The sequence below is a fragment of the Sarcophilus harrisii genome, chromosome 4 (assembly GCF_902635505.1).
Source record: "Sarcophilus harrisii chromosome 4, mSarHar1.11, whole genome shotgun sequence".
NCBI lineage: Eukaryota > Metazoa > Chordata > Mammalia > Dasyuromorphia > Dasyuridae > Sarcophilus > Sarcophilus harrisii.
Window position 1 is genome coordinate 432,827,914 of NC_045429.1, and position 19,100 is coordinate 432,847,013.

The 19,100-nt window shown below is 37.3% G+C and overlaps 1 protein-coding gene across 1 annotated transcript; it reads left to right on the forward strand.

Annotated features, from left to right (window-relative positions):
• The first annotated feature begins 7,695 nt into the window (after window positions 1-7,695).
• TEFM (transcription elongation factor, mitochondrial) lies at window positions 7,696-18,922 on the forward strand. The gene is made up of 4 exons (XM_031967632.1): window positions 7,696-7,804; window positions 12,110-12,579; window positions 14,345-14,494; window positions 17,363-18,922. The coding sequence occupies exons 1-4, from the start codon at window positions 7,768-7,770 to the stop codon at window positions 17,795-17,797; spliced, it is 1,092 nt and encodes a 363-aa protein (XP_031823492.1). The 5' UTR covers window positions 7,696-7,767; the 3' UTR covers window positions 17,798-18,922.
• Window positions 18,923-19,100: the final 178 nt, after the last annotated feature.

The window sequence follows — 19,100 nt, forward strand, 5'->3', positions numbered from 1 at the left end:
ACACATACCTTCCCATTTCTCTAACTGGAATGACAGCCAGAGGCAACTGCTACTGCACCTCATACGGCTCAATGTACTCAGTCCTGGCTGCTCTGTACCCAGCCATTGGGTTGTATATATTCATCATTTGAGGAATCCAGCTGACTTCTCCTCAGGAGATCAGTTTTCATTTTCACATTCATTGCATACTCATTCAAACCCCAACTATTCTAAGGAAAATTCTGGTTTTTGCAATAGTCAAAGAGATCCTTCCCCAAAAGGGAAGAATCAGCACAAAATAGAAAATTTTGATTATATCAAATTAAAAAGCCTTTGTCCAAACAAAACCAATGCAAACAAGATTAGAAGAAAAGCAACAACCTGGGAAAATATTTTTACAATTAAAAGTTCTGATAAAGGCCTCATTTCCAAAATATATAAAGAATTGACTCTATAAGAAATCAAGCCATTCTCCAATTGATAAATGGTCAAAGGATATGAACAGACAATTTTCAGATGATGTAATTGAAACTATTTCTACTCATATGAAAGAGTGTTCCAAATCACTATTGATCAGAGACATACAAGTTAAGACAACTCTGAGATACCACTACACACCTGTCAGATTGGCTAAGATGACAGGAAAAAATAATGTTGAATGCTGGAGGGGATGTGGGAAAACTGGGACACTGATGCATTGTTGGTGGAACTGTGAACAGTTGGTTGAATCTAACCATTCTGGAGAGCAATCTGCAATTATGCCCCAAAAGTTATCAAACTGTGCATACTCTTTGATCCAGCAGTGTTACTATCCCTGGGCTTATACCCCAAAAAGATACTAAAGAAAGGAAAGGAACCTGTATGTGCTAAAATGTTTGTGGCAGCCCTGTTTGTAGTGGCTAGAAGCTGGAAACTGAGTGGATGCCCAGCAATTGGAGAATGGTTGGGTAAATTGTGGTATATGAATGTTATGGAATATTATTGTTCTGTAAGAAATGACCAGCAGGATGAATACAGAGAAGATTGGAGAGACTTACATGAACTGATGCTGAGTAAAATGAGCAGAATCAGGAGATAATTAAACATTTCAACAACAATACTATATGAGGATGTACTCTGATGGAAATGGATTTCTTTGACAAAGAGAAGATCTAATTCAGTTCCAATGGATCAATGATGGACAGAATCAACCATACCCAGAGAAGGAACACTGGAAAATGAATGCAAACTGTTTGCATTTTTGCTTTTCTTCCTGGGTTATTTTTACCTTCTGAATCCAATTCTTCCTATGCAACAAGAAAACTGTTCGGTTCTGCACACATATATTGTATCTAGGATATACTATAACATATTTAACATGTATAAGACTGTTTGCCATCTGGGGGAGGGGGTGAAGGGAGGGAAGGGAAAAGTCAGAACAGAAATGAGTGCAAAGGATAATGTTGCAAAAAACTACCCATGCATTTGTTCTGTCAATAAAAAGTTATAATAAAAAAAAGGGAAGAATCAATAAGAAGGAAACCTAATATACAAATGTGAAGGACCATGGAATAGTTACTATTACCCATATATCACACTTTGTTTAGTTATTTCCCAATCAATGGACACGTACTTTCTTTCCCGTTCTTTACAACTATGAAAATTGCTGCTATAAATATTTAGATATCTATGGGTTTTTTTTATTTTATCCATATTCCTGAGGACTATATCTATCTCTGGATCAAAACGTATAGACTTGTTAGTGTCTTTCTTAGCATAATTTCAGATTGCTTTCGATTAACAGCTTATTTGCTTGTCTTTTTACAAGCCTCCTAGCAATCATTTGTTAAATTTATACTACATGCCCAGAAGATAATTAGGCTTAGTTCTAGAAGTATAAAGTCAACAATAAAATAATAATGGCCTTCAAGAAGCTTACATTCTATTGACATGCATTATTGTAACACACAATGTTACATATTAACTAAGTATATTAGTTTTAAAAGTATGTACTTTGGAGAGGAGGGAAACAAAATCTTTCTTTTTATACAATAGCTTTTTATTTTCAAAATAAATTCAAAACAGTTTCAACATTCACTCTTGCAAAACCTTGTATTCCAAATTTTTCTCCCTCCCTTCCTTCCACCCTTTTCCCTAGACAGCAGATAAACCAATATATTCAGGAAAACAAAAATTTAAAGGAAGAGTTAATCTCTGAGTTGAAGTTTAATAGATGGGCAAAGATGGAGAGCTGTGGGTGAGTTTAAAAATTTAAGAATAGTCTATGCTATTCAAAGTCTATGGTAAACAAAGATGGGGGTAGGACCATACAGATCATGTTCAGGTATGGAGGACTTTCTAAACTGTCTAGAATAGGGAGGTGAGTAACAGAAGATAAATCTGGAAAAGTTAAATGCTGCCAGATTATGGTGATTCTTGAATTCCTGGCAAAGGAACTTGAGTGTTTTTTATAATCATTAAACATAATTCATGAAACTCTAGTAATGCCCAGCTTCAGTCTCAATCCGAGATTTTAAAATAATAGCTTTTTATTTTCAAATTACATGCAAAGATAGTTTTCAACATTTACCCTTACAAAACCTTGTGTTCCAAATTTTTCTCCCTCCCTTTCCTCCTGCTCCAGACAGCAAGTAATCTAATATAAGTTAAACATGTGCAGTTCTTTCCTTCATTTATCAAACTGCACAAGAAAAATCAGTTCAAAAAGGAAAAAAAATGAGAAAGAAAAAAAAATCAAGCAAACAAACAACAAAAAGGGAAAAAATACTATTCTGTGATCCATATTCAGTCCCCATGATCCTCTTTCTGGATGCAGATGTCTTTCTCCATCACAAGTTATTGGAATTGGCCTGAATATAGCCTTTTAAAAACAGTTGCTGTCACCTAAGACTTTTTTTTAAAACTCTAGTTGTCATATATGGTGCCTCTGGTACAGAGTTAGGAAGGCTGATCCTGCTCCCTGGGAGGCTGCCTCCTAAGAGACAGACACTGTCATAGATACAGAGGTAGAAGAGTTCCAAGTAGTTGAATAATGAATGCTGAACAGCCACTTAGTTTAGGGCGAATGTTCACATTTTATAGAAACGAAAAGCTAAGAGGAAAAGAGTAAATAAAAGAATAGTAGAAGCTTAAAAATTGGGATTGGGACCAGTAATAGAATAACTTCATAGAATTTTAAGACAAAAAGGTAGCTCAGAACATAAAAGGATAGAGCTGGACATGATCTTACACTAGAGAAATTAGAACACTGTGTTAAATTATAGGATATAAATATAATGGAAAACTATAGTGTTGTGAGAAATGAAGATGGAAGGGAAGAAGAAAGGAAGAAAAGAAGGGAGGAAGGAGAAAGAAAGGAAGGAGAAGGAAGAGGAGCAAGAGAAAAGGAAGGAAAAGAGAGAAAAGAGAAAAAAGAGAAGATAGTAAAGAAAAGAAGGAAATAGTAAGGAAGAGAGAAAAGACAAAAGAAGGAAAAAAGAAAGAAAATTAAGGAAATAAAGAAGGTCATAAAGGCAGGAATGAAGAAAGAAAAAGAAAAAGAGAAGGAAAGAAATGAAGAAAGAAGGTAGAAAGAAGAAAAGAAGCAAGGAAGGAAGAAAGAAATGAAGAAGGAAGAGGAGCAAGGGAAAAGGAGAGAAAAGAGGGAAAAAAAAGAAGAGAGGAAAGAAGGAAGAGAGAAAAGAGGAAAAAAGGAAAAAGGAAGAGAAAAATGAAGGAAAGAAAAAAGGATAGGAAGACAGGAATGAAGAAAGAAAAAGGGAAAAGAGAAGGAAAGAAATGAAGGAAGAATAAGAAAAAAGGAAGGAAATAAGCAAGAAAGGAAAAGAGAAAGAAAAGGAAGAATGGAGAGAGGGAGGAGAACTAGGAGCAGGAAAGAAAATAAACAAAGGACAAAAAAGAGGGAGGAAAGAACAGAAGAAAGGAAGATAGGAATTATATTAACATAGTCAAGCAAAACAAATTTCCATACTGGCTTCATCCAAACACGTGTTTCTTATGTTGCCTAGTAGTTTATCATGTCCCTGTCACAAGGTGGGCAGTATTCTTCATCAATCCTGAGGAATTAGGGCTGATTGTTTTATTGTTCAAAGTTTAAGTCTTCTGGAATTGCCTGTTTTTACAATCTTGATATTGAACTATAAATTCTTTTAGGTACTGCTCATTTAACTTCATATCAGTTCCAAGATTTCTCTGAAACTGTCTCTTTCTTCATTTCTTAAAATGCAATAACATTTTAGTACATTGGTATATCATAATCTGTTCAAATTGAAATAGGCACCCTCTTCATTTCTACTCTTTGAACATTCCATCACTGGGCCTCTTGAACCCTAAATTGGTAATATAGGTTGGACCTTGCAAACCTTGGCATGGTTTTGGATGCGATAGGGTCAGTGGGGGGCCAGCCAGGTGGCACAGTGGATAGAACACCTAGCCCAGAAGACTTGAATTCAAATTTGGCCTCAGACATGTAATAGTTGTGTGACCCTGGACAAGTCACTTAACTCTGTCTGCCTCAGTCCCTCACCTGCAAAAATGAGCTGGAAAAGGAAATGGCAAGCTACTCCACTATCTCTGCCAAGAAAACCCCAAATGGGATCATAAAGAACCAGACTTGATTGAAATTACTAAACCACAACAGCAACAGTCAATCCTAAACCATGATGAGGAATTGGAGAAGCATTGTAGTAGAGAAATATATGGTTCTTCAAAGTTCTGTTTAAAGACTAAGCTTTTCCCTAAGGAATCTATATCTTGAATTTAAATGCCAGAGATCCTGAGCAGACTTAGAACAAGAGAAGTAGAAGAGCATGATCATACTAACAGCTAACTTTTAGATAGCAGGGCAAGGTTTGTCAGGTCATACAAAATCATTACAAATCTATACAAATATTATCTTATTTTAAGCTCACAATAACCTTGAGATATAACCTGGGGATATCCCCATTTTACATGTCTAATCTCAAATTTGAATTCAGGTATTTTTGACTCCAGATCCTGAACTCTACCTTTTTACCTACCTCTAACTCTAGGTACTTTACAAAGTGATAACAGCTTTGACTGTTTGGATAGGCTAATCGATTTGGAAGAAAATTTCAATTCCATTATAAATTAAATTAAAAAATTATCCTGGTCAATTGAAATTTCAAGGTATGAAGACAGAACCTCACACTTAGCAGGTCTGTGTTAACAACAGAGAACATAGTTATACAAAAAAAAAAAAAAAAAAAAAAGTACAGAGCCACTTTAGTTCAGAGAAATAAAACAGCACCTGTAATTATTATTGAGTCTATCCTATCTAGACACATCTTAACCACCAGATGGCCCATAGGTGTTGGGAACTGTCCAGTTAATATATTAAGTTTTTGTCGTTATTCTTTGTTTTTTGTTCTTGAAAAGGACCATGACATCAAGAGAGTGATGCCATTTACATGCAAGGGAATTGGATTTCAGTGAGAGTGAGCTGTGCAAGTCACCAGCCCCAATCTCTCCTCCAGAGCCATTTGGGTCCTGGTAGCCAGTTGTATATCAGGATGTCTGGAGATGGCCCTGGATGCAGTGGGAGACCTTGGAAAAAAGGCCAAAGTCTTTAGTGCGTCTCGGTTTGATTGATTAAATTAGTGACTAAGGTTAGGTAAGAAATGAGTTAAATATATTCACATCACTAAAATTCAAGTAATAAGACAATAAAAAGCCCCAAGGTTTCAGTGATACAAGCTCAATGGATTTAATATGATTATGATTGTAATTATTTAGCATTTGCAACTGAATCCTACCATTGAATCCAAGGATTCTGACTCCAAATTCTGTACTTTTTCCATTAACGATCAGTCACCTCTAATTTCTACACAGGGATGAGAATTTAAACTAGTAGAAATAAGCTGTTAACATTTTGTAAGGGAATTTGTTCTTGAAAATACACGATCTCATCATAGGAAAATGGCGATAAGGAGTTGTTTAACTGTTAAAAGGAAGCCTCACAGGATGTCACACAAGATGAGCAGACACGGATGGACTGTGATGTGCAGATACCATGACATTATCTCCCCAGACCCAAACCCACTCCACTATCATTTTTTCAGGCACTCTCATCCTTGCAGCCATCTCACAACCTCAAAGCCATCATTACTCTTCACTTTCCCTTACTTTTCATCATCAATCAGTTTCTACATCTTTACCAGTTTCAGAGCACATTTCCACCATCTCTCCCTTTCTCTCCATTCACACAAACACTACCCATAAGTTTAGCTCCTCATCATCTCTTCCTGGACATAATTTTCCATTTGTTCTCTTGGTTTAAAGACGGGAGGGACATTACGCTCTTATTTTCCACTATCTGTATGCTCTTGGTTTAAAGACAGGAGGGACATTACGCTCTTGATTTTCCACTATCTGTGTGCCCTTGGACTGGATTCCATCATCACGTTCCTTGGAAACCTCTTCAACATGAAACAACATCATCATCAAGATTACATGAGCTTTGGTATTCAGACCTCTGCAGAATTGCCGAATATAGTCACAAAGCCACTTGCGTTCCAGGATACTTCTGAGTTCGGTCACAATCAGATTAAAGTATCTTTGGGAAATATTTAACAAAATAAATCAAATGCAGTTTTAAAAAAAAAAAGATGATATTATATTTTGTCTCAGAACCAGTAGGGAGCCCGAGAAGTTGACTGGGGAGAAGAGTCCCACTCAGAGATTCCTTTAGGAAAATCTGTTTAGCAGCCAGCTGAAGGGTGGTTTCCAAGGTGTGGAAGGACCTTAGAGGTACTGGTCCAATCCCGTTACAGATGAATGGGGTCATGCTCAAGGAGAAAGGGGAGGAAGATTGGGATTTGTTTGCTCCCAAAAGGATCTCTGCTAGCACATGCTGACTTGGGTTTAAAATAAATAATATTATCTATGTTTTACTGTATTTGATTTTTGTTAAATATTTCAAATAATATTCATCTACATCTCATCCTTAAAAATGTTTTAATTTCTATTTTTGGGGTTTAGGGTCTACATCTAATGTAGTACATTATAAGTATTAGTGTATTGTAGTAATGTATATTAAATACACAATTTGTAAATAAGTATAATACATATAAGCGTACGCATACACGTGTGTACGTAGGTATCGTGTGAGTATGGGGGTGGGGTCTATATGTATGCATTCATTGCAAAAACCCATTGGGGGGGTTGGATGTTTTTTTTTTGAGTATGAAAATCATGTTTATTTTCTCAGACATAAGTCTTGCAGCTTGATTTTACTTTTTTAAAAAATTATAATAACTTTTTATTGACAGAACCCATGCCAGGGTAATTTTTTACAACATTATCCCTTGCACTCACTTCTGTTCCGATTTTTCCCCTCCCTCCCTCCACCCTCTCCCCAAAGATGGCAGGCCGTCCTATACATGTTAAATAGGTTACAGTAGATCTTGGATACAATACATGTGTGCAGATCCAAACAGTTTTCTTGTTGCACAGGGAGAACTGGATTCAGAAGGTAAAAATAACCTGGGAGGGGTTGGATGTTCTTAAAAAACTAGTTTACTCAAAGTAGCTTCAGATTTGGGAGAAAGCCCCGCCCCTGTCCTGCCCCAGAGTGGCCGCCAGGGTGCACCAGAGTGCCCAGTCCTCCCCAGCTCCTCTCCCGGAACCGGACTGCAGGCCGGAACGTTCGTGCAGAGCTCTAGAGCCGGAAGTCCTCTTTTAAGGGAGCAACTTCGCCGGAAGTCCTCTTTTAAAGGCGCAACTTCGCCGGAAGTCAGGCCCCGTGGTTGGATACGCGGTGATTTCAACATGAGTTTCCCGGGCGTCCTGCGTCTGTTCCCGGGAGGTAAGAAGATCCTCGGCCCGTTGCGGGCGACGCTGTGTCCGTCCTGTTGAGGCTCTTGTGCGCTCCGCTGGCCGTCAGGCCCGAGAGCGAGAGGGGCGTGAATCCCCTTTCTTCTCCCAGGCGAGGAATGCTCACCCTCTGCGCTCCCTCTCCTTCCCTCGGTCCTTCCCCGCCCCTCCTTCCTCCTCTTTACCTCCACGATCCGACCCCCTTCTTTCCCTTCCCTTCCCCCTCTCCCCTTTCCCTTCCCCTCCCCCTCTCCCCCTTCCCTTCCCCTCCCCCTCTCTGACTTTCCTTCCCCCCCCCCCACGTGGAGCGTTTGCACGTTCCCCTCCCCCCCATTTCTATTTATTTATTTTTATCCTTTACTTTTCCAACAAACGTTGGAAATTCTTTCCCTGCTTCCCGCTCTCTCCCCACCCAGGGAAAAGACGCGCGATATTTCCATTATACATATGAAGTCACAGAAAACGTTTCTGTTGTAGCCACATTTAAAGGGCAAAATAAAACAAAAAAAATAAATTAAAAAAGTGAGAAAATCATACTAAGGTTCGCGCTTGGGCTTCACCAATTCTTTCTCTGGAACTGGGCAGCCTTTTTTTTTCCTTCCTAAGACCCCTGGAGCCGCCTGCGTCCTTGTAGTGATCAGAGTAGCCCAGCCTTTCCCAACTGATCATCACACGCCGGTGCCGTTACCGGGGCCAGTGGCCCCCTGCTCTGCTCCCTTCCCCCATAATCCTACACCACAGCTTATTCAGCCGCTCCTCAGTGGGTGGGCAGCCCTTCAATTTCCAGTTCTCCGATAGCACAAAAAAGCTGCTAGAAATATTTTTGCGCATATAAGCTGCTTTCTTTTTTCTTTCATCTCTTTGGATACAGACGTAGAAATGGTATAAGTTTTTATAGTCTTTTGGGTCTAAATCCAAATAGTCTTCCAAAGTGGTCGGAGAGTTAGTTCCCTCCAACAAGTCCTGTTGTACCTGTGCTTCTCTCCTCCCCTCCAGCATTTGTCATTTCTGGTAATTATAAAGTGGTATCTCAGAGATGTTTTAATTTGTATTTCTTTATTCAATAGTGATTTAGAATATGTATTTATATGACTAGATATCTTGATTTTTTTCTGAAACTTCCTGTTTATTTGACCATTTATCATTTGGGGAATGGCTCTGATTTTTATAAATTCGATTCAGTTCTTTATACAGCATATATATATATATACACACGTTTAAGAAATGAGGATTTTATCAAGAAGTATTTGCTATTAAAATTTTTAATATTTCTTCATTATATATGGTATCTTTTAGTATAATGTAGTTTCCCTGACTATCACTTTTAATTAGGCATGTTTAAACTCTTGTTGACTGATCTAGTAATGATAAAGTACTTGGAAGTTCATATATCAAATTCCCAAATAGGAATGTAAACAGTTTAATTTTATTGACCTTATGATTATTCTTTTGTGTTTACCTTTCAATGCTTTCTTGAGTCTTGTGTTTGCATTTTCTTTTCAGCTGTTTTTTTTTTTAATCAGAAATGCCTGAAAGTCCTCCATTTCTTTCTTTTCTTTTTTTTTTTTTTAATAACTTTTTATTGACATAACCCATGCCAGGGTAATTTTTTTTTATAACATTATCCCTTGCACTCACTTCTGTTCCGATTTTTCCCTCCCACCCTCCACCCCCTCCCCTAAGATGGCAAGCAGTACTATATATGTTGAATATGTCGTAGTATAGCCTAGATCCTCCATTTCTTTAAGTATTTTTTCTTCTGAAGGATTAGACTCAGTTTTGCAGAGTAGGTAATTCATGGTTGTAATCCTAGTTCCTTTGCCTTCTAGAATATGATATTCCAAGGCCTGAACATGAAAGCCACTAAATCTTGTGTGATCTTGACTATGATTCTATGATATTTGAATTGTTTCTTTCTGGCTGCTTGAAATATTTTCTCTTTCACCGGCAACTCAAGAATTTGGCTATAATATTTCCGGGAATTTTTATTTTGGGATCTCTTTCAGGTAGATTCTTTCCATTTCTAGTATACTCTTTGGTTCTAAGATATCAAGGGAATTTTCTTGATAATTTCTTGAAATATGATATCTTTCACCGGCAGCTCAAGAATTTGGCTATAATATTTCCGGGAATTTTTATTTTGGGATCTCTTTCAGGTAGATTCTTTCCATTTCTAGTTTACTCTTTGGTTCTAAGATATCAAGGGAATTTTTCTTGATAATTTCTTGAAATATGATATCTAGCCTTTTTCTTTGATCGAGTCTTTTAGGCAATTCAGTTATTCTGTTTTCCAGATTGGTTGTTTTTCTGATGAGAAGTCACATTTTTTTTTCTGTTTTTGCCTTCTTTTGACTTTGTTTTATTGTTTCCTGATGTCTCATCATTAGCTTGCATTTGCCCATTTCTAATTTTTAAGGAATTACATTCTTCAGTGAATTTGTATAACTCTGTCTATTTGGCCAGTTCTGCTTTCTAAGGAGTTCTTTTCTTCAGTGAATTTTTGTATCTTTTTCTATCTGGCCAATTTTGCATTTTAAGCTACTTTCTTCAGTATTGGGGGGGGGGTGCTCTTTTACCAAATAGTTAACTTTCTTTTCATAATTTTCTTGCATTATTCTTGCTTCATTTTCCAATTTTCCCTCTACTTTATTATTTTTTCTTTAACTCTTCTTGGAATTCTCATTGGGTTTGGTTCCAATTAATATTTTTTTCTTTAAGGCATTTTATGTAGCTATTTTCACATTGATACAGTCTTCTGAGTTTGTGTTTTGGTCTTCCTTGCCACCATAATAGCTTTTTGTAGTCAGATTCTTTTTTTGTTGTTTGCTTATTTTTCCAGAATAATTTTTTTACTTTTAACTTTATGTTAAAGTTGGACTCTAATCAGGGAATTTGACATGGAGACATTGAACCAAGCCATGTTTTCTCATTCATACTGGTATTTTCACAGCTTGTACTTCCAGGGTATTGTGATTAGGGAATGATGTGATTTGCACTCTCGTCTTTACACAGGAAAGGCCTCTGCCTGCAATTATAAGTTCTAGTGATCCTTATTGTTTTGGAACAGTGACTAGGGCCCCTGCTTTCTTGTGTCTTTTTTTTTTTTTTTTTTTTGCCCTGGAATTGTGACCCAGAACTGCATATTGCCAATCAGCACTGGCTTCATCCAGTGCTAGCAGAGGGTCCCCAGTATTCTCTTTCTGACTAGTTATCTGATCCCTTCATCATCTCTGGGTTGAGAACTTGGAAAGCTTCTGCTGCTGCCTCTATTGCCACTACCACATGTCTGACAATTCCACCCCAATGCATACCCTTTTAAAAATTTATTTTAAATAATTTTAAAATTATTAAAGCTTTTAATTTTCAAAACATACACATGGATCATTTTTCAACACAGATTCTTAAAAACGCTTGTGTTCCAAATTCCTCCCCTTCCCTGACCCCCTTCCCTAGATGGCAAGTAATCTAATATGTGTTAAACCCAACATATGCATACATATTTATACAATTATCATGCCAATGCATAGACTTTTAAAAGTTTTCTTAAACTGCCTTGAAAATGTCTGAAAAATGTCTTGCTCTAACTTTTGTTGGCTAGGCTGTTCCAAAATTTGATTTGAGGCGATTTCCAGTCATTTAGAGGGGAAGGTGGGGGCGGGGGCTGCCACTAATCCACTCTCTTGGCTCTGTAGGTCCTTTCAGCAGACTTGCCCAGTCCAAGGTTGTTTTGCATTGAAGATAAAGCTCTTTAGAGGGAATCAAATTTAACTTAACAGATTCTCCTCCCTACCATGTGCACAAAAATAAATATATGACTAGATAAGGAAATAAGGTTTAGGGCCTCCACCTAGTGAGAAAGGAGAGAGGAACTTGTGGCAGGGGACCACACACCAGAGTAGTTATCTGGTGAGAAGAATGCTAGATCTGGATTAAGAGGGCTCAAAGTCTGGCCCTGCCATTTATAATGTTGCTACTGGGCGACTTTGGGCAAATTCCTGAAATTCTCTGTTTTGTCTTTAATCATTCGTAAGATAAGAAGGCAATTTTTGACCTTTTTTTGTGTCAGGGACCCCTATGGCAATCTGGTCAAACCTTCTCAGAGTCATGTTTAATAAAAAACATGAGATTACAAAAGAAATGAGATGTTGAAGTATGGTTCAATATCGATATATATATATTTTAAATCACAATTAAATTCACAGACTCTGGGTTAAGAACTCCTGGATTTGATAAACTCTTAATACTTTTGGCTTTAAATATATGATCCTATGATTTCAATTATTTTTTCCCATTTTAGGAAAGTGGAAATATTTTCAGGTTGCAATGTGTCCATCTTTGTACCAGCCTTTGTTCTCCTGCTGTCAGAGAAAATCCATAGCACCAATGAAGAAAACAGACTTTGTTTCAGCTTCCTCAGATGACAGCTTAAAGGACACTGGGGAAAAGTTGGAAGACCTCTACTCTTCTGAACAGAAATCAGCTATTTTGCACGTGCTCAACACCGCATCTGTGAATGAACTTGCCGCTTTTACATTTCTTCGAGGAAGGAAGTCTGTCAACATTGTAAAACATAGGGAAAAGTATGGACCTTTTCAAGACTTGAAAAGCTTAATGGAAGTGCCTTTGTTTCAGTTTAAAATTACAGTAAAAGTGTGTAACTCAATTCTACTGCCAGAATCGAAAAGGGAAAAAAAAGAGAAAATAGTACCAGAAAATCGGTCTTTAGGAAAGGTTGTTAAACCAGTAATAGAAAGAAAGAAGCTTCAGGTATGCCCGTTTCTTAAAATCTGTCTTAATTTTTCCATGTAAATCAGTGTGATGGGTGATTCAAAAAAACAAAAACAAAAAATTGTCCCTGCCCTCAAGAGCTTTTGATCTATTTGGAGATCCAAGATTTATACATAAGCACTTAATATATACCCATAAACTATTCATTAGCAATATGTGCTGAGTACTAAGAAACTAAGTGTCATTAGTGAGCCAGGAAGTGAGACAGAACTGTGAGCTTAATTAGTCAGGGAAAGCTTCCTTGATCTTGAAGCAAAGGCAAGATTTGGAAATGAGAAGGGAGTGAGAAATAAAAATAGCTTGTTTAAAGGATGGCAAATAGAGGATTCAAAGAATGTGGCTGGGACAAAGTGGCAAGGTATTACGAGAGGGGTATTGAGAAACTAAGTTATTAAAGTATATTAGGGCCAGATTTCAGAGCACTGAATGATGCTAAAAGGATAAAAGAAAGAAAGAAACTGTGCCTGTCCTTACGTTTATATTCTAATAGAGTAAATACAACATAGAGTCATAGATTTAAAGCCACAAGAGAGTTTAGCCAAACCCTTTGTATTACAGATAGAAAAACAGGCCTAGAGAGGATATGACTTGTGCAAAGTTACATTTGTGTGTAGAAAATTAGACATAAAATACATGAAGTGTAATTCCTAGGGGAGGGGCACTAGCAAGTGTTGTGACTATAACAGATTTCCTGTAGATGTCGCTTTGGCTGATAGCTAAGGATTCTAAAAGGCAGAGGTGAGGAAGACGTGAACCACAGCCTGGGCAAAATCACAGAGATAGATAGGAGATGGACAGTTGTCGCTGAAATGGAGCGTGAAGGCAGAAGAATAATGCAGGATGGAACCAGGTTAGGAGGGTCCTGGAGTTGATCCAACAGGAAAGACATTAAACAGTCATTGAAAGAGAAACCATTAAAGAATTATTTATCCCAGTGGTGTCCAACTTGATGGCTGTGCCATTACTGCAGAGTGTCTGCAGATCTGTGCAAATTAAGTCTTGTTGTGTTTATCTGAATTGCTAACAAACAAAAACAGGCTAACAGCCTGACTTTCCAATAAGCCCATGGACTTTCTGTAGATTCAATGCCTTGCACATTTTTGTATATGGTTTTCAAATATGCATATAATTGTGATTAATAAAATATAAATTCATAAGGGTTTCTTTTAGTTTCTCTATGTCTTCTCAGTAATTGGTTCCTTATAGGTAAGGATACCTGCCATCACTTGTGGGCATTTGAAATGTTTTGATATTAAAGAGGTTCTGATCTTAAAAGAGGCCAGGACCCACTGATTCTGTCAGCACCCAAGACCTGTTAGAAAGGCAACTTTTCTTTTATATCTCCTGTTTCTCAGTAGAACTTTTGTATTGTTTCCAAAGCAAGATTTAGTTCTTTTACTTCCTACCAATTGAAAAATTAGTTCCTATCCTTTATTTCTGAATACGATTCCAAGGCTTACTACAGTGAAATGAAAGGATATCAATCTTGTGTCTTTCAGTTGCATCTCTGGAGGCAAGGCATGACCATATTCTAAAGCTTATATTGTAGTGCTTTTCAGGCCTTAGAAATGTTATGATGACTTCTTTTTATGCTTGGCATATTATCTATATTATTTGTGAGTAACAAAAGACTAGACATTTAGAAGGTGATTCAGGTGTGACATCTGTAGAAAGGGAATCTTTTACAATGTGTACGATCCTCAAGGATATTAGCAGTTGAACCATATTTTTTTATTTATTTTAGGAAGCTGATAGTATTGTATCTATTGTTTTTGGCAAAGAAAAAATTGCCTGGACTCATCTTGATAACAGACTAACAGTTCTTGGCTGGCAACAAAGAAATAAATTTAAGTTGATGAAAGAAACAAATAGACCATCTATGTATCTGGAAACGGTAAGTTGTCTTTCCCAGAGTCTAGCTCCCAAAGCCTTCTTTGTCCTATTCTTCCCTACATTGTGAAGACACAGCAGAGCGTAGTCAGTCCTTGGATTCCATCTAATTTTTTTATGTTTGTCTTCACCTAAATGGTTGGATCCTCCATCCCTTTGGATCTTCATTCATAGTTGGCTCTAGAAATAGCAATTTTACAATTTAGTAGGGACTAAAGTTTTTATAAATGAGCACAAGAAAAAATGGTACTAAATTATAAAATTGTAAATTTTTCAAAATGTCCTCACCACCTTATATTGTGATAATTGACATTTACACAAGACTTTAAAGTATACCATGCTTTCTATGTATGTTATTTAGTCTAAGCCCCACAGCAGTCTGATGACAGTAGTAGCTGAAGGTTCTGTCATTCCTGTTTTACAGATGAGAAAAATAAATCCCATTTTAGGTGAATTGATTTGGCTGTGGTCACACATTTAGAGTTAAAGGTGGCATATGTTCCTAAATCTTCCTAACTTCAGGCATGTTATCCATGTCTTAACTTTTGAAAGAGCCTCCATATTTTTATTTACTGTTCCTTTTGAATGGAGGAGATGGATAAGATAAGTCTTACTAATCACTTTGTGGTTGTTTTTTCCTGTTACCATTAGAGGCAAGTGACTTTGCCTGTAAATTAAGAGCTGGCAAAGTGAGGATTAGGACACAGATGTCCTTAGTTTTGTCCCATATTTCCTATTTAAAAAAAAAGAAATTAGGAGAGCATGGAAAAATTTTACCTTTTAGATCTGTGGATAAGGGTGCATCATTCCCTGCTTCAAATGAGATAGAGAGGATCAAGGGAAGTAAAATAGATAATTTTGATTTCATTCAATCAAAATGTTTTTAAAATGTATAACATATCATCAGATTGCTTGCTATCTTAGGGGAGGGGAAGGGGAAGGAAGGAGAGACAAAAAATTTGGAACTCAAAATCTTACAAAAATGAATGTTAAGCATATATTTTAACATATTCAACATGTATTGGACTACCTGCCATCTGGGGGAAGGGGTGGAGGGAAGGAGGGGAAAAGTTGAAACAAGGTTTTGCAAGGGTCAAAGTTGAAAAATTACCCATGCATGTTTTGTAAATAAAAAGTCAGAATAAAATAAAAAATAAAACAAGTGAATGTTAAAAACTATCTTTACATGTAATTGGAAAAACAAAATACTGTTAAGTGGGAAAATAAACAAAAATAACATTTTTGTACAAACAAAATCAGTGTAGGCAAGATTAAAAAGAAGGTAAAAAGCTGAGGAAAAAATTTTACAGTGGATTTTGCTGATAAAGGTCTCATTTATCAGATATATAGGGAACTGAATCGAATTTATAAAAATATGACTCATTTCCCCAATAACACTTGGTCAAAGATTATGAACAGTCAGTTTTCAGAAGCTATTAACAATTACATGAAAAAAGGCTCTTAAGTCACTACTAATTAGAGAAAGGAAAATTAAAACCTCACACCCACTAGGTTGGTTATTAAGACAGGAAAACAATAAATGCTAGAGGGGATGTAGGAACACTAATTCACTGTAAGTGGAGCTTATGAATATGTCCAATCATTCTGAAGAAGAATTTAGAGTGATGCACAGAGCTATAAAACTGCATATCTTTTGACTCAGCAATAATATGTGTATATACTGTAAGGTCTGTATTGCAGAGAACAAAGAAAAAGGAAAACGACATTTTTGTACAAAAATATTTATAGTAGCACTTTTTGTGATGGCAAAGAATTGGAAATTGAGGGGATGTTATCAGTTGGGGATTGGCTGAATCAATTGTGGTATTTAATTGTGATAGGATACTATTTATTATGCAGTAAGAAATATGAAGAGAATAGTTCTGGAAAAACCTGGAAAGATTTATATGAATTGATGCAAAATTAAGTGAGCATAACATTCCACATAGTTACAGCAATGTTATAACGATAATCAACTGTGAAGGACGTAGCTATTCTGATCAATACATTGTCCTAAGACGATGAGAAAAACTGGTCATTCTGAGTGCAGACCAAAGCATTGTTTTCACTATTTTTTCCTACTTTTTTTTTTTTGGCAACATATGGAAATGTTTTGCATGATTTCACATCTAACACCTTTTGCCTTCTCAGTGGATAAGGAAGGAATGGGAGGGAGAGAAAGAATTCAGAAAGCAAGGGGCAGCTAGTTGGTGTAGTGAATAGAGCACCAGCCCTAAAGTTAGGAAGATCTGAGTTCAAATCTGGCCTCAGACACTTAACACTTCCTGGCTGTGCGACTCTAGGCAAGTCCATTTAACCCCAATTACCTCAGCCAAAAAAAAAAAAAAAAAAGAATTCAGAAAGAATTTAAAAAAAAAGAATATTAAAATTTAAAACACTTGTTGAGAAAAAAAGAAAGAAAATCAAAGTCAACAAATATTGATTTAGAAACATTTGATAAATAGCCATTTTAGACTGGCATAAGAACCATGATTATATTGTTTAGTTGACATCCTATTCATGAAGTGACTTGTACTCAGGAACTTGCCCATATTTTCTTGAGCTAGTTAATGACAGAGTTAGGACTAGTATGATCCAGACTTGTAGCTCCTATGGTGTTTTTCTTTTATAAATCCACTTATAAAAATTTAGGCTGATTATAAATGTACCATTTCTAGATGCAACTCTGAATAAAAATCCAGTTTTAAAAAAGAATACAGTGTGCAAACAGCACTGATGGATAACCTAGTCTTTTTATCTCAAATATATACAGTTCCTAAAGTCAAGGTGTTGTTAGGAAATAATGCTGTGCTGAAGGAAAAAAGTGACTCGCCAATAATTGTTGATTTCAGTGATTCTTCCTTGCTTTTAGATTTCTTCAGTAGTTTCAGAAATTCCTGAAGCAGATTTCTATGTTTTGGAAAAAAGAACATTTTCTCTTCAGCAGACAGCTCTGTTTCCAGTTGCATTACACTTCCACATCGTGGAGGCCATGCTGTATTCCTTATTAAATAAAACGTTTGCTCATGATGGCCACCATCGGGTGTTGAGCATGAGCCGGAATGTGGTGGGGAAACACTTTGATTTGATGCTTGGGTCTATGCGGACTAGCGGCATGGCTGTGGTGCAGCAGTTTCTCTTAGACTCTACGTTGAAAGCAGAGTCCCGTGTGTTCTTTCCCTCTGAGAGTGTGGTGCGCTATAGAAACCTGATGGAGACCAATGGAGGAGAAAGGAAGGAAGAGTTGTGGGATTCCCTGCTTCAGGCAGTGGCTTTTTATGAACTCTTGGTGTTCAACCCTCATTAACAAAAGTTTTCCTGTATGCAAGATGGCGCAATGAGGAGGCTCTAAAAATGTCTTGCTCACGGTACCGGACTTGGAGTCCAGAATCTCTTTGTTCAAATTCTGCCCTGTACACTCTCCCTGTGCAAACCTGGGCATGTGCCCTCAGCTTCCCTTACTGTGAAACAAGGGGGCCGGACTCGATGGTCTCCAGTTTTAAGCCTTCTGGCTTTACATTGATGGCCTTCCGACTTGGCCCCCTGGGCCGCTTCCTGGAGGGGCCTTGGGATTCCCCACCTTATTCCCTAGCAGTCCTCCAGCAGCCCAGTACATGCCTTCTTACTTCTCTGCAGCTAGAGCTGACCTCCAGCCAGGAAGACTTTTGGGCAGAAGCAAGTTCTAAGGCTGCCTGGCACAGAGACTCAGTTCTGCCAGCTGGGTGGTCTTGAGCAACACTTTTGGACTCAGGGTAGGACCCAGGTCTATCTATGTTGAGAGAAGAAAAAGGCACAGAAGGTTTTCCAGACCTGTCCCTCAGCTTGAGGTGCAGGGAGCTGAGGTCTAAGCAGGTGAGGTGATATTTAATACTGGATCAGCCGAGGCCCACAAATCTAGGGTGTTTTTCCCCTACTCCGTACTGATTTGGGGGTCAGTACGGAGTAGGGGAAAAACACCCTAAATGCTCATTTGTAAAATCAGAGTGGGTGAGATTAGATCATCTCTAAAGTCCTTTCCATTAGCAACATTCTTGATTCTCGGCAGCACTCCTAAGACTGTACAAATTATCAATCTTTTGATTTTTCATGTCAAAGACTGAGGAAATCTGATTAATTGATGTTGGGATTTTAGATACCTGGATGGCTTCTAATTTTTTTTTAGTAATCATCTAAAAAGTAATATCAGATCAGTTCTTTAGAATGCCTGCTAAGAGCTCACTGCTAGAGTCACTGAGGTGCCTTTACCTGTCTGTCTGTCATCTCAGTAATGGTGCCCGAAAAGCAAGAAATAGACTATTACTCTCCTCCTTGAAAGCTGTGCCATAGGTACTGTTACACTACAGATCGACAAATGAAGTGTATTCCCATTGTGGATTTTAATGTTTGTGAGGCTCCAGAAAATACTGAAACAATAAAAACTGTTGCTCTCTAATCATTATTGTGTTTTAATTAGTTGTTTCCTTTTCGCCTTTTTAAGATTTTTGATTTTTAAAAAAACCTTTATAACCTGATTCCTTTCTCCATTTCTGGTTTTATACTTGACTTCTCTCCAGGGCCTCTGTGACAGGAAATTAGGCTCCTTGCTGCGGTTAACAGGAAGCTGTACTTGA

Bases quoted from the DNA above. Each gene is read 5' to 3' on its own strand.
- TEFM (XM_031967632.1), top strand. From the start codon at position 7,768: ATGAGTTTCCCGGGCGTCCTGCGTCTGTTCCCGGGAG. The intron at 12,580-14,344 runs GTATGCCCGTTT...TATTTATTTTAG, and splicing joins TAGAAAGAAAGAAGCTTCAG to GAAGCTGATAGTATTGTATC. The intron at 14,495-17,362 runs GTAAGTTGTCTT...CCTTGCTTTTAG, and splicing joins CATCTATGTATCTGGAAACG to ATTTCTTCAGTAGTTTCAGA.